General features: G+C 43.4%; 1 protein-coding gene across 1 annotated transcript in view; it reads right to left on the reverse strand.

Moving 5' to 3' along the window:
• FBXL13 (F-box and leucine rich repeat protein 13) overlaps positions 1-24,274 on the reverse strand; it is a 229,336-nt gene that overhangs the window by 19,802 nt on the left and 185,260 nt on the right. Inside the window, exon 18 of the mRNA XM_006137531.4 lies at positions 7,008-7,091. Within this exon, the coding sequence (XP_006137593.1) occupies positions 7,008-7,091 (84 nt within the window). The remainder of the gene's footprint in view (positions 1-7,007; positions 7,092-24,274) is intronic.

Genomic DNA, 24,274 nt, shown 5'->3' on the forward strand with positions numbered 1-24,274 from the left:
GGCCCTCTTGCGCAAAAGCATTTGCGCAAGAGGGCTTTTACCCGAACAGGAGCAGCATAGTATTTCCGCGAGAACACTGACAATCTTACATGAGATCATCAGTGTTCTTGCGGAAATTCAAGTGGCTAGTGTAGACAGCTGGCAAGTTTTTCCGCAAAAGCAGCTGCTTTTGCGGAAAAACTTGCCAGTCTAGATGCAGCCTCAGTGTTTAAAGGCAGAGCTGACTAAAATCAATTGAGAGTCCTTGTCTTGTCTCAGTGATTGCTTGAGCAAAAATCATTGAATAAATCTTGTGTAGACTGACCCTGGACTCAGCATGCAGGCAGTGCGTTAAAGGGCAGTGCAAAGGAGGCAATGGGGGTGAGGTACCATATTACCTAGTGAAATCATTGGTGCTGAAATCACTAAGGACTGGAATTTGACCACAGAACTGACACTTTCTTAACAAAGACTCCATTTTTGCTATTTAAAAAGTAAATTGATGTAACAGAAAACTGCAATGCTCTCAGGTAACTTTTTAAAAATCAAACTTTAAACTTTATTGGAAAAATTGGATAGTTTCCAACTGAAAATATTTGACCTACACTTAAGGCAACTAATTTAATTTTGTGTAAAATTTTGCATAATAAAGGATGGCATTTTTTTTGAAAATGTTCAACCATATTGATATACATTTTGATCAGATCTACTTCTGATGTGATATTTGTGTGTGGTTGTGGTTTGTTGTGTGTGTGGTGGTTTTTTTTTCTCAACAAAAAATCCTGGGGGAGGAGGGGCCACCAAAACTGTTTGAATTGGGCCCTGCACTTCCTAAAGCCGGACCTGCTGGAGACAGTGCAAATACAGGAATTATAAACATTAGCTACTGTATCTTTCATATTTTAATGCCAGTTTGCAGGGTGTTAACTGCAGTGCAGAAAATTTCCAAATCCTCAGTGACTGAATTTTTTTCTCCTCATGCAAAAGTGACCTAATTATCTTCAACATTAAATCCCCACATGTGATTAAGTCATCACTACATTCCCAGCTAGGGTATGTAGTACAGACTGTAGCCAGAATTTCAGTGTTTGTGTGATATGCTTAAATCATTTTTAGTGGATTTGTCAAGCTGCTACAGTCTGTCAAGTATACAGATTTAATATCCAAAAAAATAGATACTGAAGCTGCTCTTAGCTCTAAAACTTTCCACTTAATTGTGAATACTACCATTAGTGCAAACATAGTTTTTTACAAACTATCACCGTAAGTCTTGGAAGAACATACCACAAAGTATTTTTATAACCTGTTGTGAATACTGGAGTACTCAGTGCTGCCAAGAATTATTTTCCTTAATGAAAATAATATGTGGCAATCTTAACAATTGGCATATAATATGAAAAACTGATACAGAACATTTGAATATTTTGTTATGTTGCATCCTTTGGGCAAACTACATTTTATTTTAAAAGGCTGAATATTTTGGAGGGGATAATCTATACAGGCCTCCAACTCAACCAAAAGGCAAATCAACCTTACCAGCATGCCATTCCCACTGAATGTCATGCTCAGTGATGTGACAAAATAACTGATAATAACTAATAGCAAATTAGATGTGAGTTTGAAAGGGGATGTGAGTTTGTAGCAGAAATGCAGTGTGGGAGGCTATATATACAGAGTTTGCATATCACTAACAAAGAAAGGGACAGTCACATTTTAAATAGCACTGGATGGATTGCTACTTGACTGAATATATTCTGGGCACTTCAGTGCAAATAGTGTATTAAGCAAGACACAAGGGCTATGTTTACACTGCCCCCGTTTTGTGCAAGAAATATGCAAATGAGGCAAAGTGTGGAATATCGCCATGCCTCATTTGCATAATTAACAAAGCTCCATTTTTGCGCACAAGGCTTTTGCTCAAGAGCCGTTCTTCTGCATTTTTTTCAGGAAGAGCAGCTCTTGCGCAAAAACAGCCTACTTAATTATGCAAATGAGATGCAGCGATATTCCACGTTTCACTTGCATATTTCTTGAGCCAAACGTGGGCAGTGTAGACATAGCCAAGAAGTAATTCTTTTGCTCTACTCTTCACTGAATCCGCCTCAACTGGAGTACTATGCCCTGTTCTGGGCAACCCATTTCAGGAAATATATTGCCAAATTGGAGAAGGTCCTGAGAAGAGCAACAAAAAGGATTAAAGGTCTAGAAAACATGACCTATGAGAGAAGATTGAAAGATTTGGGTTTGTTTAGTCTGGAAAAGAAAAAACTAATAGGGGACATGATGACAATTTTCAAGCATCCAAAAGACTGTTATGAGGAGGAATACAAATGATTCTCCTAAATCTCTGATGATAGGACAAGAAGCAACAGGGGCTCAAATTGCAGGAAGGGAGGTTTAGGTTGGACATTTGGAAAAACTTCCTAACTGTCAGGCAGTGTTTCCTGTAAGCTATGTGCTCATGCAGCCAGTCAGGAGACATTCAAATGCCACCTAGCTGATTAACAGAGCACCCACAGCTAGTTTTTTGTTGTTGTTGTTTCTGCTGGTGGTACATATTCACACATGCCTTGGTGCACATCAAAAATTTATTCTGCACATGGATGGAAAAGATTAGAGGGAACATTGCTGTCAGGGTGGTTAAGCACAACAATAAATTGCCTAGAGATTTTAAAGAGCAAGTTAGACATACACTTGTCTGGAAGATCTAGATTGTGCTTGGTTATGCCACAAGTTAAAAGGAATGGACTTGATAACCTCTTGAGGCTCCTTCCAGTTCTATTCTACAATTCTATGATTCCCTAGATAGGAAAATCATCTAAAGGAGACAGGAAATTTCAATCTCTGCAATAATTCCTAGTATATCCACTTTGCAATCATTCCTTTTTTCTTATCCTCCAGCTTCCCAGGCAACATGGCTCTGGTAGTTGCTATGTACTTATGAGCTCTCTACTGGCAGCTGACTTGTGGGGGAGTTTCTCACAGAGGTAATGAGAAAGTTAATGTATTGACGTAAGGAACTACATTCAATTTTAGGGAACTGACTTTAAATGGATGAGAAACTGAATATTCTGCACTGAAGACAAGCCTTGCATTTAAACATCATGTGACATTCTTCTTGTTCCTTATATAAAAACACAGATGGCCATATACTGGCTTTCATAAATTAGAGAAGATATTTCTATTATGACATTGTTTGTGTTTCAATTACATGGATCATACAGGAAAGTCCAGTCAGAACTGCTCTCTAAGGGTATGTCTACACTAGCTCGTTAGTTCGAGCTAGGTAGGGTAATGAGGGCAAGCGGAGTTGCAAATGAAGCCCGGGATTTAAATATCCCGGGCTTCATTTGCATGTTCCCGGGCGCCGCCATTTTAAAATCCCTCTTAGTCCGAACTCCATGCCCGCAGCTACACGCGACATTGAGTAGGTAGTTCGAATTAAAGATCCTAATTCGAACTACTGTTACTCCTCATTCCACGAGGAGTTGATAACCTCCTCATTCCACAAGGAGTAATGGTAGTTCGAATTAGGATCTTTAATTCGAACTACCTACTCCGTGCCGCGTGTAGCCGCGGGCACTGAGTTCGGACTAAGGGGGATTTAAAAATGGCGGCGCCCGGGAACATGCAAATGAAGCCTGGGATATTTAAATTCCGGGCTTCATTTGCAACTCCGCTTGCCCTCATTACCCTACCTAGCTCGAACTAACAAGCTCGTGTAGACGTACCCTAAGGCATAAATTCTGCCAGAGGCTTTGCTGTAGATCTTTGTGCGTATGCAGGGTAAATTAATTAAATCCAGAGGCATCTGCTGAGGTGCAGCAGGAATTGACTTTTTCCTATAATATATGGCTTTAGAGGGACCGATTTGAAGTCCTACAATGGAAAAAGCTGTGGGAGTCAAAGACTAGGCTTACCTAATAGCAAATGCCAACACTTGCAGCTATGGGGGTCCCCACTGCTTATGGCATAAGTGTGATGGCAAGTGAATAGGAGATCTCAGCATTTCTCTGTCACATATGGTGAGGAGTATTTATCAACTGCAATTTTAAGTATAAACTGCAGCTGAAGTTTATATCCAATTCCAACTGTTATTCTCATTTGAAGTAAGATATAACTCCAATCTCATTGCCCACTGGCAAGGTTAATAGTCTTAAGTTCCTAATTCATGTTGTTTTAATGTCATTGTGATATGCAAAGTAGGAAATGTATGTATCCATATTGATTTTGAGAAAATGCAGAGAAGGTAAATAATATAACATCTTTTATAGAGTAATCAAAGAACATTCTATAATAATACTATTACCTGCTTTATGATAAATGAATAAAACACAGACCATTTTCTCTCCATTACAGGTAGCCATTCTGGCTCATTAAATTTGAGATAGAAGTCAGCATAGGAGTCTGTCTTATTCAGAATGAAGGTCAATTCAGAAAGATCTTTATTTTCAGTCATCTCAATCTAGCCACAAACATGGCCTATCACTTCTTCCTTTGGAAACTCTTTCCCCCTGGTTGCAGAGACTCTGTTTTTCTGATTTTCTACCTAGCTCTGTTCCATCATCCTTTCTGTCTCCAGGGCTTGCAGCCTCTCTCTACCTCAACATAGATACTATCACTAAATTCCTTTTAAAAAATGCTTATTCTTATCCACTTCCACAGAAAAAACTGTTGGTCAAGTTTTGGTCACATATTACATATCAACTACCTCCTCCTTTGACCTGCCTGACACTCATCTCATCCACACACAGGCTATGTCTACACTCGTGGCTTCTTGCGCAAGTACAGCCACACTGCCTGACTGCTCTTGCGCAAGGAAATTTACAGTACGGCATGGTAAGAGAAGGCTTCTTGCGCAAGAACTACGCTCTTTTTTAACAGGTGTAAGCCCTCTTGCGCAGGAGCTCTTGCGCAAGAGGGCAGTGTAGATGCTCGGCAGGGATTTCTTGTGCAAGAAAGCCCTATGGCTAAAATGGCCATCATACCTTTCTTGCGCAAGAGAGTGTCCACACTACCATGGATGCTCTTGTGCAAAAGCACATCTCCCAAATGGCAGTGTGGACGTTTTCTTGCGCAAGAAGCCGCCAGTGTAGACATAGCCACACAGTGGCCAAAATTCTGCCGCAAATCCCATCACTTTGTCCCTATTGTCTCCTCCATCAAATTCAAGCTCCTTCAAGATCTTCCACAAACAAGCTTCTTCCTACCTCTCTGGCCTTGTTACCTTTCACCTTCCAAAACTCCCTCTTCGCTTGATGCTCATCTAGTCTCTTCATTTCCTTCTCCCACACTCACGTCAATACTAAAGATGATCAAAATTTTTTGACTCAATCTGTTTTTGTAGAAAAATGCAGTGTCATTGAAATTGAAATGTTTCAAGAATGTTTGATTTCAATGACATTTAATTTTTCATACATTTTTTTCTAAACAAAACAAAATTTTCAGTTGAAATTGAAAATTTTAAATTTATTTCCATTTGTATAGGAAAAGTGACATTTTCTGTGAAAAAAATCTGTGAAAAGTTACCTGGTACCCGGGAATAGCCCTTTGCCTATCAGCTCCCAGTCCTGTATGGGGCCACAGAGCACCCTGCCTACCTCAGCCCTGGACTCGAGTGCCCCCTCTGTTGTAGGCAGGGACTGCTCCAACTGGGAGGGAGGGGGGGCACTTCAGCTCACCCAACCCTCTTTAATTGGTTAATCAGTTCAACACTACGATTAACCAGTTAACCAATTAAATGGGATTTTACATCCCTAGTTAACATATAATTTCAGTAAGAGTTTCCCTCCACAGGAACTTCAAGCTGAGGGTGGTTTCAAAACAAAGGCTGTTGCTAGACTATATAATTTTCCCTTTCTGATTACCTTGTAAAGATATAATTGCAGTTAGCGTGATTGTTAATGGAGAACACCTTCTAAACTAAGATACTGAATATGTTTTATTTTTAGACTACCATTATATAGAAAAAATATAAAGCAATACCTTAAGGCATACATCTCATGGTCACAACTGTAACCAAACAGCATCTTTATTTTGTATGCAGCCCAACATTAAAACTTCAAAATTGTAGCATAAATCAACCATTTTGGAAACAAAAATATTTATGACATCAAAATATTTCTATTGAAACTCTATAAGGTCAGACTGAGATGGGGAAGAGTTGTAAACAAAGACAAGCTACAAGCAGGATCACAGTTGTGAAGGTTTTTGAAAGTGAGGCTCATGAATTTAGAATTGATACGTAAAAAGTTAATGAAGGGTCTACATAATTGGAGAGTCACAGTTAATGCAATATTACAGGAAGATATTTAGCTGCTGTATTTCAGATTGAGAGAAGAGGAGACTGAGCAGGATACAAAGGAGAATGTTACAATAGTTGATTTTTAGAAAGGTGAGTATTTTAGAGATAATATAGGAGTGAAAATTTAAAATTCACTGATGGCCATAACATGCTGGCAAAAGGAAAGAGAAAAATGAGCGGTATCATGTAGGGTGTGTCTAGATTACACCTCTCTGTCGACAGAGAGATGTAGATTAGGCACATCAAAATAGCTAATGAAGCAGGGATTTAAATATCCCATGCCTCATTAGCATAAACATGGCCGCCACTATTTTTCAAAATGGAGTTTTTTCTAAACTAAAACCAGCAGTCTAGATGAGGATCTGTCAAAAAAGGCTTTATTTTTGACAGATCCGCGTCTAGACTGCCTTTTTTTGTTTGTTTTTGTTTTTTTCGAAAAACTGCGCTTTGAAAAAAAGCAGTGGCCATGTTTATGCTAATGAGGCACGGGATATTTAAATCCCTGCCTCATTAGCAATTTTGATGTGCTTGATTTGCATCCCTCTGTCGACAGAGGGATACAGTCTAGACGTAGCGTAAGACTGCACGATTGGCTGATGGATAGTGAATGAGAAGGAAGAAAAAGAAAGAAGCTCAGTTTTAGACATAGTTAATCTCAGAAAGCAGAGGGATGGCTAGGAGGACATCAGTCTACATCTCTATCAAAGGATCTGATTAATTTTACCTGAATCCCCAAATCAGTGATCTTCCTACATTCAGATACAGAAAGTTCCTTCATTCTTCTAACGTGGCCAAGGACTACCAAACTCTGAAAACATGCCAAACAAATTTCAACTTTATATTATAAAATATATGTATGTAAAATAACATTTTATTAGGATAGGTCATAATAATGTCCTAAACTTACAGAATCTAGCACCTGCCATCTGAGGATTATACCCTTTAAAGAAATTAGCTAACTTACCCAAACAATATCTCTGAGATATTGTCTCAGTTCTACGGGGAAAAGTGAGGCCCAGAGAGGTTGAATTAGTGAGTTGCATGAAGTCACATAAAGAGTTCAAGATAGAGGGAAGAACCAGATTTCCTTCCTCTGTTCTTTCCTCCAGAAAATGATCCTTTTATGTAGCCACCCTCAGATGGTCTAAAAGTAAATATCATGTTGATTCTTTAAAGTTAGAAATAATTTTCATTACATACCAGCTCCTTAAATTAATACTTTTAAGAGTTCATTAGGGAGAACTGTCCATCTGATTTCCTATCTGCATCCACTCGTATTTAGATATGGCTTTTGTGCAGATCCCTTCACTTCAGCCAAGTTAGATAAAATTGCTGTGTGGTCTTTTAAGAAAATATTTGTTGAAAAAACAACTACAATGAACTTTTACATATAAATGAGAAAAGGAAGTAGAGGAAACAGAGATGCATGAACTGTTTTTACTTCCAATAAACAAATCAGCATTATCATAAAGTGAACCATTTCATGATTTGCTTGAAAATTTTGAACTGAAGCAAGAGCTTTTTACACACAAGTCTACATGAACTATATGGGCAAAAACAAATACCAGTTTCAGTTCTTCAACCAAGCTTTATTTTCAATTATTTTACATTTAAATTATGCTTCAAGGGCCAGATGATTCCTGTTAGGCACAAGCCAGAGATAGTAGACAGTCATACTACTCGATTGCGTCTACACTGTCGTGATTTAGCGCAAATACTTTTAACGGAAAAGTTTTTCCGTTAAAAGTATATGTGCAGGATAGCGTCTATACTGGCATGTGCCTTTGCGCAAAAGATTTACTTTTGCGCAAAAGCATCCGTGCCAGTGTAGACACTCTCTTGCACAAGAAAGCTCCGATGACCATTTTAGCCATCGGGCTTTCTTGTGCAAGAAATAAACGTTGCTGTCTACACTGGCCCTCTTGCGCAAGAATACTTGTGCAAGAGAGCTTATCCCTAAGCGGGAGTGTCAGAGTATTTGCACAAGAAGCACTGATTTTGTACATTACAATGTCAGTGTTCTTGCGCAAATACTCGCAGCCAGTGTAGACAGGCGGCAAGATTTTACGCAAAAAAAATCTTGCTAATGTAGACACAGCCCTCTAGTAAGAACTCCAGAGAACATTAAGCCTGCAGAAAACAGGTTCCTGTGCTCACAACTTCAACTATGCTAAGTCCCAACACTCGGAAGGGAAGACAGCTTGAATTTTCTTTTCCTGTTCACTAGGGAGCAAGGGTCAGCATAAATTGGTTATTCTTCTCAAACCCTAAGAAGAATAAGAGTTTTGGTGTTTAAAAATGTATACTAGTGATGCCAAATGTCCAGGGAAATGTGTGCTTTACAGTAGTAAAACCAAAACAAAGTACAAAGTGAGCCTCCAGACAACAAATTTTTCTTGTTCTTTGAGATAGTCATACATGAACATTTTCACTAGCACAAGAAGGAAACATGATAAAGAAAAATAAGTGTGTGTAGTCTGGTATCCAGATGTGGATACCATTGTGATGATGTTTGAAATGCAGATTTTGCCAATTTTGATAACTTAGAGCAGTGTTTCTCAATCAGTAGTAAAGGAACCTTAGGGGTACTCGAAAGAAGTCTGAGGGGTACGTCAACTCAACTGAAATTTTGAGAAAAGTGAATTTTTGTTTAAAGTTTTACAGCACTTTATTATTTTTGTACTTTTTACACCGAAAAATATAATCGCCCACCCAGCTACGATTAAGTTGTTTAAACAAATATGATGCAATGGTAGAAAAAAATTATGTGTCTGAAAACTGTAGGTACTGGGGGTACTTATACTTTTTTTTTGTTTAAAAGGGGTACTTTATTTAAAAAAAGGTTGAGAAATACTGACCTAGACCACTAACATGCTTGGCAGAATTCAATTTTATTTTGTAAATTTGATAATTAATATTGATTGTTATTTTTATTTTTTCCTATTGTTTCCTATTTTAGTGTTTAAACAACATTTTTGGAGTTTCACAATGGGACTGCAGGGTCAGTGACACCCCAGAAACAAGGTGTGGAAAAGGATATAATCCTGGAAGGGCACAGCAGAAACCTCCAGCCAGAACCGTAAAGAGGAGGATTAAACCTGTCCGCCCTGCTGCTGAACAGTTCCTACCTGCAGACAGCTCCTGCATTTCCAATTGGTGAGTGAACAAGTGGTACTGCAGAGGGAAGTCGGATACGGGGAAGAAACACAAAGAGGAACGAGCAACAAAGGAGGACCCCTGACTCGAATGGAGAAGGTAGGGCAATCAATTGACTATCAAAGATGTTTGTACACAAATGTAAGAAACCTGGGAAACAGACAGGAAGAATTAGAAGCCCTGGCCCAGTCAAAGAACTATGATTTGATTGGAATAATGGAGACTTGGTGGGATGACTCACATGACTGGAGCACTGTCATGGAAGGGTATAAACTGTTCAGGAAGAACAGGTGGGGGAGAAAAGGAGGAGGAGTTGCAATGTATGTAAGAGAGCAGTATGATTGCTCAGCACTCCAGTATTTAGAGGGAGAAAAGACTGTTAAGAGTCTATGGGTTAAGTTTAGAGGTGGAAGCAACAGGGATGATGTTGTGGTAGGTGACTGCTATAGACCACCGAATCAGGTGGATGAGGTAAACAAGGCTTTCTTCGGACAACTGAGAGACGCTTCCAGATTGCAGGCCCTGGTTCTCATGTGGTACTTTAATAACCCTGACATCTGTTGGGAGACCAATACAGCAGTAAACAGACAACCCAGGAAGTTTTTGGAGAATGTTGGGAATAACTTCTTGGTACAAGTGCTGAAGGAACTAATCAGGGGCCATACGTAGCTTGACCTGCTGCTCACAAACAGGGAGGAACTAGTATGGGAAGTAGAGGTGGGTGACAACCGGGAAAGCAGTGATCATGAGATGGTAGATTTCAGGATCCTGACCAAAGGAAGAAAGGAGAGTAGCAAAATACACATTTTGGACTTCAGAAAAGCAGACTTTGACTCCCTCAGAGAACTGATGGGCAGGATTCCCAGGGATGCTTACATGAAAGGGAAAGGAGTCCAAGAGAGCTGGCAGTATTTTAAAGAAGCTTTATTAAAGGCACAGGAAGAAACCATCCCAATGCACAGCAAGAAAAGCAAATATGGTAGGCGACCAGATTGGCTTACCGGGGACATCCTTGGTGAGCTTAAACACAAAAAAGAAGCTTACAAGAAGTGGAAACTTGGACGGATGACTAGGGAGGAGTATAAATATAGTGCTTGAGAATGCAGGGGACTTATCAGGAAGGTGAAAACACAATTGGAATTGCAGCTGGCAAGGGATATGAAGGATAACAAGAAAGGTTTCTACAGGCATGTTAGCAATAAGAAGGTGATCAGACAGGGTGTGAGGGCCTTATTGGATGAGGGAGGTAACCTAGTGACAGATGATGTGGGAAAAGCTGAAGTACTCAATGCTTTCTTCTATTTTCATGGACAAGGTCACCTCCCAGACTAATGCACTAGGCAACGCAGTATGGGAAGGAGATAGACAGCCCTTGGTGGGGAAAGAAAAAGTTAGAAACTATTTAGAAAAGCTAAACATACACAAATACATGGGCATTTAATGCATCCAAGGGTACTGAGGGAGTTGGCAAGTGTCATTGCGGAGCCTTTGGCCATTAATTTTGAAAACTCATGGAGATCGGGAGAGATCCCGGATGATTGGAAAAAGGCAAATTGAGTGCCCATCTTTAAAAAAAAAGGAAGAAGGACAATCCAGGGAACTACAGACCAGTCAGCTTTGGGGAGGGGGTTGGACTCGATCGGCTAGTAAAGTCTCTTCCAACCCTATGATTCTATGATACTTTCCCTCCTAGAACACATCTGTGCCAGGTTGACCCTATCCATTGCCTTTCCATCCCAGACCCCTCCCTTCTCTGGGACCACACAGCACAGAGGGCCCCCTTGTCCCCTAGCACCTCTTGTCCCCTAGCACAGAGCCACCCTATGACTCTCCATCAAATAATTGCTCAGGGAGGAGGGACTGGAGATGAGGGGTTCAGTAATGCACTCTACCCCAGGGAAAGAAGACTACCCCCCGTCCTCTTTCATCGCAGCAGCTTGGGGCCAGGGAAGACACGCCGCTCCCTGGCTGCTGCAGTTACAGCAGGCAGTCTGGGGGAGAGGGCTGGGGCAGATCCAAGTCTGTCTGCCCTTTGTGCTCCCCAGCCAGAGTAAGGAATGCAGCAAAGTATGCACTTTCCCCTTGCTCTCTGACAAAGGGGAACAGCCAGACGTGTTTCCATACAAATTGGGTGGGAGGGAGGGGGTGCTGAAGCCCCCACCCCTCCTTAAAGGGTGCCCTGGAGGGTGGGAGGCATGGGGCTGGGGCAGTCCGGGGGAGTGTGCCCTCAGCCAGCCCCTTTCACCTGCCTGGTGAGTCTGTCTCTTTTTTGTATGGTTTTATGACAGGCAATCCCATTCCACTCTCCCATAAAACCATGACAAAACCATTTTCCTGGCACAACCCAAATCCTTACCTTGCTTTACGTTATTTTATTTTATTGAATTTGGTGGTCCAAGCTTTTATAATTAGGAGGTGTTCTTGAACACACTAAGGCTGCATCTAGACTGGCATGATTTTGCACAAATACTTTTAACGGAAAAGTTTTTCCGTTAAAAGTATTTGCACAAGAGAGCGTCTATACTGGCATGTGCCTTTGCGCAAAAGATTTGCTTTTGCGCAAAAGCATCCGTGCCAGTGTAGACACTCTCTTGCGCAAGAAAGCTCCAATGGCCATTTTAGCCATCGGGCTTTCTTGCGCAATAAATTAACGTGGCTGTCTACACTGGCCCTCTTGCGCAAGAATACTTGCACAAGAGGGCTTATCCCTGAGCGGGAGTGTCGGAGTATTTGTGCAAGAACCACTGATTTTGTACATTACAAAGTCAGTGTTCTTGCGCAAATACTCGCGGCCAGTGTAAACAGGCGGCAAGATTTTGCGCAAAAGCAACTGCTTTTGCACAAAATCATGCCAGTCTAAACACACCCTAACTCTCTCTGGGTATGTCTACACTAGCCCCCTAGTTCGAACTAGGGAGGCTAATGTAGGCATTCGAAGTTGCAAATGAAGCCCGGGCTCCACCATTTTTAGAAGTGCCTTAGTCCGAACTCCGTGCCCGCGGCTACACGCAGCACGGAGTAGGTAGTTCGAATTATGATCTCTAATTTGAACTACCGTTACTCCTCGTGGAACGAGATGTACCGGTAGTTCGAATTAGAGAGCCTAATTCGAACTACCTACTCCGTGCCGCGTGTAGCTGCGGGCACGGAGTCCAAACTACTGGGGATTTTAAAATGGCGGCGCCCGGCAAGATGCAAATGATGCCCGGGATATTTAAATCCCGGACTTCATTTGCAACTTCGAATGCCTACATTAGCCACCCTAGTTCGAACTAGGGTGGCAGTGTAGACATACCCTTAGAGCCTTGATGCCGGCAAATGGCTCGGTGCGGGAGAGTGCCACGGTGCTGGGGAACAGCTCGGTGCTGGAGAGCACCTTGGTGCAGAAGAGTGCCTCAGTGCCAGTGAGCGCCTTGGTGCCAGCAGGTCCCTCGGTACGGGAGAGCGCCTCGGTGCCGGAGAGCGCTCTGGTATCGGGGAGCACATCGGTGATGGAATTGTCATCAGTGCTGAACCAGGCACCGGTGGTGTGGCTGAGGCAGTCGAAGCCAATAACGAGGGGCTTGGTGCCGACTTTCTGCAGCTTTGTTTGGGCTTCTCAGGGCCACCCATAGGGGACGTGCCCAAGGTGCCTCGTTGGTCTCTGACACTGACCCGCGAGGGGGGTAGTGACCGAGAAGGCAACGGTCTCGTCTTTGCCTTTTTGGGCAGGCGGTCAGTTCTGGACCGTGAGGGTTCCATGGAATGGGTGGCGTCAGTGCCTTGTGGTTGTAAAGCTCTATCAAAGAGGAGCATGTCCCTGTCCCTTCTGTCTCATGCAGTCAATTTGGAACAGTGGGGACATTTTTGCGCTATGTGGCCCTCCCCACGGCATTTTACGCACAGAGAGTGGCCGTCAGAAGCAGGCATTGCCTCCTGGCAAGCCGCGCACTTTTTGAACCCAGGTGATCCCGGCATTTCTGTAGACAGACCCAACTAACTAACTATTTACAGAAGAAAGGTGGGTTTTTTTGGACTACGACTAACACTAGAATGAAATAGTAACTAACTAACTAAGAAAAGAATCAAGTAAGCCTCTCACTCTATCCTGACAGGATTTTGAGGAGAGCACATTTACTCCGTCCACGGCCGAGGATGGTCAGGAGGAACCGGCGGGTGCTGGACCGCGCGCACACAAACGGCACGAAAAGACACGAACTGCGCTTAGCACATGCGCGGTCTGGTGGACTACAGCTGAAAAGATCTCCAAACAGCGATGCCGGGACAAGCCCGACACCTACAGTGGAGCACCCACGGGACACTGCTCAAAGAAGAATCTTGTATATCTGATGTATTTGTTGCAACTGTGAAGACCAAGAATAGATCTCATCCCTCCCTTGGTCTTGGGGATCAGAAAGTACTGAGAGTAGAATCCATTTCTCTGATCCTGCAGAGCAATCTCCTCTACATCTCCTGAAGTATACAGAGTCTATGCAGAGTCTTGTACTGTTGAGAGTGGTTCCTGAAAAGGGACAGGATAGAGGGGCAGGAAAGGGGGAATGGGTAAGAACTTTATGGCATAACCCAATCTTACAGTGCTTAGGACCCACTTGACTGAGGTTTCTGAACCCCAAGAACTGTGGAAGTGGGACAGCCTGTCCCCAAACTGAGGTGAAATGGTCTCAGCAGTGATTAGTGGTCTGCTTCATTCTAAGGCAAAGTCAAATGAATTGCTTTTTGGAAGCTGATGAAAGACAAGCTGGCTGACTAAAGCTGGAACCAGAGGGTTTCCCACTGACCCACTTACAGGGGAGCAATTGGAGCAATTGCCCAAGGGCCCAACAATTCAAAAGGACCTGGGGCTCCTGGCTGCTGCTACTACAGGAGCAGCAGTAGTCAGAGCACAGGGCTCTTTAAATCAGTGGGCAAGCCCCATGCAGAGCACTTCAGATGATGCTAAGGGATGCCTGGGGAAGCATGGTCTGGGCAGCATTGAGGCCTGCCTGTCCCAAGCCCTGCTCCTTCTGCTCAAGGCCCTGCCCCTTCTGGGAGCACAGAGTGGGCCTCCTACCATCTTGCTCAGGGACCCAGCAATTCTATCAGCCCCCCTGCTTCTTCCTGTGAGATTAATTCCTTCTTTTGGAGAAGTTTTGCTGCCTAGTAAAATAAGGAGGCTGTATAAAATACTGTCGAAAGTACTGGCAAAACCATTGTTGCTGACCCCCAAATGGCACCTTTTAACTGCTGGAGTATACATCCAAAGAGTGTAATGTGGCCCTGGAATCCTTAAAAGAATGTAATGACTCATATGTCTTTTCAAGAAAACAAGGACTGTCGATCAAATAGTAAAGTCTTTTATCGTCTGTTGTAAGTCTGAAGCAATGCCAGAGTTCTGCATTGTTATTCTGCATTGTTCTGCAGAAGCCATCCTTGTTATTTCCAAAGCCAACATTCTAAATGAGATGTCCACCACATGGAGCACTGACTGCACTGATGTTTTTGCCACTACATGGCCCTCTGCCAGGAAAGTCTCGAACTCTTCCCTGACACCCCAAGATAATTTATTTATTAATGTGGACGATGTATTCCACAGAGTTATATTTAGACAAGAGTGCCTGATGATAAGCAATGCACGTATGTACGGAGATTATAAAACTTACTCCCCATTAAATCTAATTTCTTGGCTTCATCTTTAGGCATGGCTTTGTATCTGCCTTGATGCATTCTCCCATCATCAGCAGCCACCAGGAGCAAATTGGAAGTTAGATGTGAATAGAAACACTCAGGGTATGTCTACACTACCACCCTAGTTCGAACTAGGGTGGTAATGTAGGCAACCGGAGTTGCAAATGAAACCTGGGATTTGAATTTCCTGGGCTTCATTTGCATCTCGCCGGGCGCCGCCATTTTTAAATGTCCGCTAGTGCGGACTCCGTGCCGCGCGGCTACACGTGGCACGGACTAGGTAGTTTGGACTAGTCTTCCTATTCCGAACTACTGTTACTCGAGGATATGTAGCATAGAGTCTCTAGGAGATGTATGAAGTTTGGGGAAGAATGTGGGTAATAGTATAGGTTCATTGATATGGAATAAGGTGCTGCTTCTCGGTGGGGGCAGGGACCTCAGCTCGGGGTCCTGGCTGGGGGAGACCAGCGGAGCTGGCCCAGCAGGACTGGGCGGTGAGGAGCCCTAGAGAGAGGGAAGGCGAGTGGCAGTGACCGTGTTAGAACCCCGGGAGGCACCCCCGAGGGGTCGTCTGTGACCGCATCCCGTCACACAGAGGTTTTGTCCAGGCAATTAAGAAGGCATTGCCTAGTGATCCCTCACCCAGCCCCTCTTGAGAACAGAAATAGGGACACTTGGTGTTGTGGTGAGTCACATAGAGGTCTATTGACGGGTAACCACATCGGTGGAAGATAGAGGTGAGGACCCCTGGGTGTATCTCCCATTCGTGGTCAGTAGACAAGTAGCGGCTCAAAGCATCCGCCATGGCATTGTTCAAACTTGAAAGGTATGATACCCTCAGGGTTACTTTGTGGCGAATGCACCAGTTCCACAGGTGAGCAGCCTTTGCACAGAGAAATCAAGGACTGGGCACCCCACTGTATGTCTATGTAAAACATGGTTGTCATGTTGCTCATAAGTATGCACACTACAGAGTTGGCAATGATGGTAGCGAAGAGTTCGCAGGCATTCCCGATGGCCCTGAGCGCTACGAGGTTGATGTGTAATACTGTTTCGTAGGGAAGCCTGCATGTTTTCAGGGACAGTAATTATTTTGTGAAGTGGGTGACATGACAGTGTATAGTGTTGTTAGCCAGTGCTGCAGGGCATGAAAGTGGAGATGTGCATGCTGCAAAATGTAGGTGGTAGCGGCCATGTGGCCCATAAGTCTGAGGCAGGTAAGTATAATAGTAGAGGGGCTCACGGAGAGAATGGTTATCAGGTCCTGCAGCACAGTGAAATGCTGTGGGAGATATGTTCTGGCCAACAAGAAATCTAGGCAAGCACCAATAAACTGTATGTCTTGAACGGGCTCTAGAGTGGACTTCTTCGCATTTATACGTAGCCCTAGACAATGAAAGAAGTGTTTGGTCCTAGAGACCATATTGATGGTATCTGCATGAGATTGTCTTTTTATAAGGCAGTCGTCTAAGTACGGGAAAATGACAATACCTTGCTGTCTGAGGTAAGCAACTACTACTGCTAGGACCTTTGAAAAGACCCGAGGAGTGGAAGAAAGTCTGAAAGGAAGGACTATGTATTGGAAGTGGTCCTCAGCCATGGTGAATCTGAGGAAGCGTCTGTGGGAGGGATGTATCACTATGTGAAAATATGTGTCCTGAAGGCCGAGGGCTATGAACCAGTCCCCCTCATCCAGTGCTGGGATGATAGAAGCCAGTGTTACCATCTTGAAACATTGTTAGGAACTTGTTTAACTTGTGGAGATCCAGTATCAGTCTCCAACCCATGTGCATTTCTTGGTCAGAAAATATTTGGAGTAGAAACCCCTTTCCCAGAACAAGTCTGGGACCCTCTCCTAAATGAAGGAGGTGATCAATTTCTTGTCTGAGAGGAGTCTCATGAGGGGGTCCCTGAGGAGGGACAGGATGGGGGGGGGAAATAGGAGGGAGTGAAATAAAGGGAATGGTGTAACCTATACAAATGATTTCTAGCACCCACTGGTCTGATAGAGTTTGGAACCCGAACAGCAAGACTGAGATGGACGCTTCCTCTGGAATCGCTGTCTGGTCTGGTTAAAGTAATAGGGCTTCTGCTGTGGATAGTTATAGTAACTGTCCTTATTCCTACTGTAAGGTATAGGGCTTCTGATGATATGGTGGAATGTACATGCCAAGAGTCCTTAATGTAGTTCTGGAATCTTTGCTGCTATGTAGGACACCATCTGTCTTGACTGAGAAAAGCTTCTGCTTGTCAAAGGGAAGATCCTCCACTATGGCCTGCAATTCCATGGGCGGCACCCCTGCTGCCTGGAGCCACGAAGCCCGTCATATCACGACTGCTGTAGCTGTCACACCAGCAACTGTGTCCACCACATCAAGTGAGTACTGAAGAGCTGTGTGGGTGATGGTGTGGCCTTCATGAATGATAACCTTGAATATGGGCCTCTTGGGAGTCCAGGAGTAGCTCCATTAGCTTAGAATAATTATCAAAAATGTGGTTTGCTAGGAGTGCAGAATAGTTCCAATTCTAAGCTGTAGTGTGGCAGAGGAGTATACTTTCCTGCCAAACAGATCCAACTTTTTGTGTTCTTTCTCAATAGGTGTGGATCTGAATTGTGAAACCTTGGAGCAGTTATTGGCAGCATCCATTATGGAGGATGGAGTTTGCCATATTTCATCCAATACCTCTACAATAGCCTCACCGATAAATAGTGTGACTTTTCCCTGAGAGGTGGGTCAGATATTTTTAAGGAGGCGGTATTGTTTTTCCTTTACCTCCTGTAGCTGGACCTCTTGACTAGAGGCCACTCTTTTAAAAAGTTCTTGGAATTGTTTGAGGTTGTTGGAGGGGTATGTATCCTCTGGTATAACTCATCATCAGGTAGCGATGATGAGTTGTCATTAGGTGAGTCCACGGAAGCTCGTGTGTCAGTCTGCTCATCTGGGATCTGACCCTCCTCCTCCGAGTCGACTGTGGTCGAGAGAGTGCAAGGATGGGGGGCAAGGGTGGTGGAGGTCTCCTTGCCGGGGTGGAAGAAGCCATGCAGCGGTGCCTCTGGGAGCCCCAATATTTCCATAGTGGCTGTCAAGGCTGATTCCCCATTCTGGCACGATGAATGCAGAAGTGGGGGCCCACAAACCCTGATCTCTACAGGCTTTGGTACAAAAACTCCCTCCAAAATCCTAATACCTGGATTTTGGGGAATCCGCTGCCACCATCAAGTGCTTTTGAACCCACAAACAGGGGTTCCAACCCCAGGGCACCGCAAGCTCTTTTTTCCAAAGAGCTTGAAAAGAAAAGAGAAAATAAGAGCTGCAGTTTGTGATTGCTGTCCCCTTGTCAGAGGCATGCAAATCCCACAGACAGATTTTCCAAGACACAGAAACGAACCAACACCAGGTTAATTAAAAAAAGAAAGACCTTTTATTAAATTTTATTAAATCAATACCCTAGTTACAAGCATAGTTGGAATGGCTATATGGTAAGGACCACCAGTTAATATACTAATAGAGGATTCCCATGGGCTCAGGACTCAGCTACAAAAAAGAAGAAACCTCATTTCTAACAGCACAAACCTCAGATTCAAATTCCCAAAACAGAAAACAATAAAACCTCACGGATTTATCTATACTTAACCCTACTTACACATTATAAAGAGTCTTTTTCTTGGAGAGAGACATGTCTTCTGTCTCCCTCAGTATCTAGAGAGCAAACTGGCTCAAGAGACAAAGGAGGGAAAACCCAAAAATTCCTTTGTCTCAGTTTGAAATCCCTATCTGAATTTCTATTGGCTGAGCAGATATCTGGCTAGCTACAGGGACATAGTTAACCTCTTAGTCCCCAGGCTGCTGGCCATCCCCTCATGGATATGACAGTCGCCCATAGGGCAGGTAATGTGGAGGAGGGTATGGACAGTCCGACTACCACAAAGAGTGACGTCTGTCATAATGATAGTAATAGTGCCAGGATGCAGCTGGAGAGAAATGTTGGGAGGAGAAGACAGTCCTCTGATCATCTTTCCCAAATCCTCTATGACAACACAGGAGAGCTCACAAAAAGTGGTGAAGCGCATGGAGAGAATTGCGCTGGAGAGGGCTCCCTAGATGGAGGAGGGAAAGCGTGTCGTTCGCTGTTCCTATCCTGTGCCAATGGGGAATAAAGGGGATCTGACGGTGCAGACCGGTGATTGTGAAGCATTTCCTCCACCTGTGCCGAGACTCCTCAGGGAGGGAGCATTGCATCTGGTGTTGGCTCCGTGGAAGCCAGCACTGATGGCTTGCTGTGCACCTGTGTAATTGCCTGTGCTGAGATCTTGGTCGGCACCAGGTCTCATGCTGGCTTTGGTGCCAGAGGTTGTCTCTGGGGTTTTTCTGGTGCCAGTGATGAGCAAGTTGCCATCAAGGCAGTACGGGGGGTAATAGAGGTGGTGCCAGTGGGTGGTCTCAGTGCCACCATGCCAGAAGTGCCAGGTTTGTCTCCTTTGCTCTCCTAAGGGAGACGGAGTAGGAGGAAGAGACCTTCCAGGGGAAGTTCTCTTCTTTGAGCTCTACTCTGGTGATAGAAACAGTCTTTTTCTTGGTAGCCTCCTCAGGGGGCCAGGAAGGCTCTGGGTCTTCCAAAGGCTCCACAGCCTTTTAGAGGAGCTCCGTCCACGACTGAGGGTGGTAAATGAGGAACTAAGGGGGAGATCAGGCCATGTGTATGTGAGGCGCTAAGGCACGAACAGCACAAGGTGCCTCTCACGAATGCACAGCCCAGCTGACACCTGCTCTGAAAAACCTCCAATCTGCGGCTCCGGGATGACACGTAACCAACGGTAGAGCACCCACGGGGACATCACTTGAAGAAGATCTTATATATGGAAGGCTATTCTTCCTGGAGTTGAAATCTGCAGAATGCCCAGAAATTTATGGGTATTCTCTCAGACAAACTCAGTGTGAATACTCAAAGTGCAGACATCCTCCTTAGAAGATCCTGATAAACCTTAGAGCCTTTTGGAACCAGAAAGGATGAGTCTGAGATTGGGAATTATCTGGTGAAGAGGATGACAGAGGTGGAGGAGCAAGAACCTCCTTCTGAGGCAAACATTGTTTCCATTGCTGTACTTGAAATTCAGGCAGGGCAATATTGGTTTGTGTCTGCCATCTAACCTGGGCTGGATATGAAGCAACCAGATGATCTCGGCCTAGAATGAGAAGTGGCAGGGCTTTTGAAGAATATGAGACAGTCCATGATCATGAAGAGGCCAATCTGGAAATAAGTAGGGTACTAAAGGATAATGAGCACTTGGCTCCTTTCTCCCTGTTACTCTCAAGGCCAATAATGCTCCTTCACAGAAGATCTAAAAGATTTGCAAAACCAGATCCTGGAAGGAGATGGGAAAGAAACATGATCCCAAACTCAAGTATGGAGAATCTCCTTAATAGTCTGCTGGTTATGAAAGGGCTAACCCTACTAAGGCTACCAAATGGCCTAGTCTGACTGAAGTCCAGTGCTGCATTGAGATCTCAGCCAGTACTGTAGCCACTGCTGTCACAGACTGACAACTCAAAGCAGCTATAACATTCATTATCAGGACGCCCATCATTACCAGAATCACAGCTGGTACCAAGGAAGAAGTTGGTGTTGGATCAGGAATTTGTCCCAACAATGCTGAAGTCCAGATTAGAAAAGTCTTAGGCACCAAAAATTGTATTGGTACCAAAAAAGGATGTCTCAGTGCTGTTGATGGGACTTTCTGGCAGATCTTTCTGAAGTGAATGAGTCAGAGGAGAGTCCAGTACCAAAAGGGTGAGTAAATCAGCTGCCGCCGCTGGGTTAAAATTCAGTGGCTGTTTGGCAAATGGTGCTGAAGTTGACAGGATAGTTCCAGTCTGATTTTGCCTTGTATTGGAAAGTTAGACCCTTTTTAAACCCTGTCTAAAACATCCTGTTTTGGCAAATGTGGGCATTTGCCATGTTTGGGGGTAGTCCAATAGTTTCACCTTCTGGCTCTCAGCCCAAAGTACTCACACATATTTGCACTCTCACAGTATGTTTTGCTGTCCAGATCTCAGCGCATTCACTTCCTCTTACCTCAGTCCCTATCTGTGCTACTTGGCTCAACTGGAGACACTGCAGGATGTTCGAGGGAGGAGGCAAGTAGCAATGCCAGGCAGGTCAGGCCAGCCCCATGTGTCCTGTTTTCTGCTTAGGGAAAGAGGACAGTCCTGCTGTATCTAAGGTATCAAGAGAAACAGTGGTATTGCACTTTCCTCCTAGAAGAGGAGGGAAAGTCCCTCTGAGCTCTGGAGTGGCTCCAATTAGCTTTATGAATCCTCTTCCTTGGGGGACCAGACGAAGTAACCAGTGTGAAACTGGTAGCCTATCTAGGGTCAGCAACAGCTCCAAAGACTGATGGGCACACTTATCTGTAGAGAGCTCCAGGAGCCAATCTAGCCTCATAGCAGATCCATGAAGTGCTTTATTAAATGCAAGACCCAAGCCTCCTGCATCCTTTTCTTAAAGGAGCAGCAAATGGAGACTTTCTTTAATATGCCCCTCTTTTTTGGGTGCATCTACACTGCACCCGTAGGTCAAAATAAGATATGCAAATGTAGTGACAAATTATTAAAGTTCTTATATGAAAATGCAAGAAGTCTAAATAGTAAAATGGGTGAATTGGAGTGCCTACTTTTAAAGGACGATATTGATATAATAGGCATCACAGAAACTTGGTGGAATGAGGACAATCAATGGGACACAGTCATACCAAGATACAAAATATATCGGAAGGACAGACCAGGTCGTGCTGGTGGGGGAGTGGCACTATAAGTGAAAGAAAATTTAAAATCAAATGAAGTAAAAATCTTAAATGAGCCAAAATGTTCCACAGAATCTCTATGAATAGTAATTCAATGCTCCAATAATAAGAATATAGATGTAGGGATACATTATTGACCACCTGATCAGGACAGTGATAGTGACTATGAAATGCTAAGGGAGATTAGATAGGGTATCAAATTTAAAAACTCAATAATAGTGGGGGATTTCAACTATTCCAATATTGACTGAGTACACATCACCTCAGGACGGGATGCAGAGATGAAGTTTCGTGATACGTTAAATGACTGCTTCTTGGAGCAGCTGGTTCTGGAACCCACAAAGGGAAAGGCTATTCTTGATTTAGTCCGAAGTAGAGCACAGGATCTGGTTCAAGAGGTGACCGTAATAAAATTTAACATCTCTGTGGTGGGAAAAACACCTCAAAGGCGCAACACTGTGGCATTTAATTTCAGAAGGGGAACTACACAACAATGAGGAAGTTAGTTAAAAAGAAATTAAAAGGTACAGTGACAAAAGTAAAATATCTGCATGATGCATGAAAACTTTTCAAAGACACCATAATAGAGGCCCAACTTAAGGGTATACCTCAAATTAAAAAACACAGTAAGAGAACCAAAAAAGTGCCATCATGGCTTAATAACCAGGTAAAAGAAACAGTGACATATAAAAAGATATCTTTTAAAAAGTGGAAGTCAAATCATAGTGAAAAACATAAAAAAGAGCACAAACATGCCAAATTAAGTGTAAAAATGTAATAAAAAAAGCCAAAAAGGAGTTTGAAGAACAACTAGTCAAAAACTCAACAGGTAATAACAAAATGTTTTTTAAGTACATCAGAAGCAGGAAGCTAGCTAAACAACCAGTGGGGCCCTTGGAAGATCAAGATGCTAAAGGAGCCCTCAAAGACGATAAAGGCATAGAGGAAAAGCTAAATTAATTCTTTGCTTCAGTCTTTACAGCTGAGGATATTGGGGAGATTTCCAAACCTGATCCATTCTTTTTAAGTGACAAATCTGAGGAACTGTCCCAGACTGAGGTGTCATTAGAAGAGGTTTAGGTACAAATTGATAAACTTAACAGAAACAAGTCACCGGGGACCATATGGCATTCACCCAAGAGTTCTGAAAGAACTCAAATGGGAAATTGCAGAACTATTAACTATGGTTTGTTTTTCCTTTAAATCAGCTTCTCTACCTAATGATTGTAAGGTAGCTAACGTGACACCAATATTTAAAAAGGGCTCTAGAGGTGATCCAGGCAATTACAGACTAGTAAGTCTAATGTCAGTACCGGGCAAATTAGTTGAAACTATAGTAAAGAATAAAATTGTCAGACACATGGATGAATATAATTTGTTGGGGGAAAGTCAACATGGTTTCTGTAAAGGGAAATCATGCCTTACTAATTTGCTAGAGCTCTTTGAGGGGGACAACAAATATGTGGACAAGGGGGTTCCAGTGGATGTAGTTTACTTAGATTTCCAGAAAGCCTTTGACAGGGTCCCTCACAAAAGGCTCTTAAGTAAAGAAAGTTGTCATGGGATAAGAAGGAAGGTCCTTTCGTGGATTGATAACTGGTTAAAAGACAAGAAACAAAGAGTAGGAATAAATGGTAAGTTTTCAGAGGAGAGAGAGGTAACTAGTGGGGTTCCCCTATGGGTCTATCCTGGGATCCATCCTATTCAACTTATTTACAAATGATCTAGAGAAAGGGGTAAACAGTGAGATGGCAAAGTTTGCAGATGATACCAAACTGCTCAAGATAGTTAAGACCAAAGCAGAGTGTGAAGAGCTTCAAAAATATCTCACCAAACTGATTGGGCAACAAAATGGCAAATGAAATTTAATGTTGATAAATGTAAACTTTAAAAAAATTATGTTACGGAAACCTCTACATCGTTCAAAATCAAAACCATCTCAGTCCAGGGAAGATCAAGGGCTCTTCAGCAGAGGCTTATGACGTACAACAGTCAAACCCAGAAGAACACTGTCATACCGATGACCCTTAGTCGACCCCAGATGCCCCGGGGAGTAAGCTGCTTTCACATAAGAAACACATGGTGATTGGCATGTGGAATGTAAGAACGCATGGCAGGTTGTCCAGAGCAACACAAAGGATACATTTACACTCGCCCCCTAGTTCGAAGTAGGGAGGCTAATGAGGGCGACCGAAATTGCAAGTGAAGTGCGGGATTTAAATATCCTGTGCTTCATTAGTGTGTTCCCGGGCGGTTGCCATTTTGGAAACTGACTAACCCGGAATAACTGCCTGCGTCTATACGCGGCAGTGAAATGGGAGTTCAAAGTAAACCCCTAACTCAAATTAGCTGTTACTCCTGGTGGAATG

Source organism: Pelodiscus sinensis, chromosome 1 (assembly GCF_049634645.1).
Source record: "Pelodiscus sinensis isolate JC-2024 chromosome 1, ASM4963464v1, whole genome shotgun sequence".
NCBI classification, from domain to species: Eukaryota; Metazoa; Chordata; order Testudines; family Trionychidae; genus Pelodiscus; species Pelodiscus sinensis.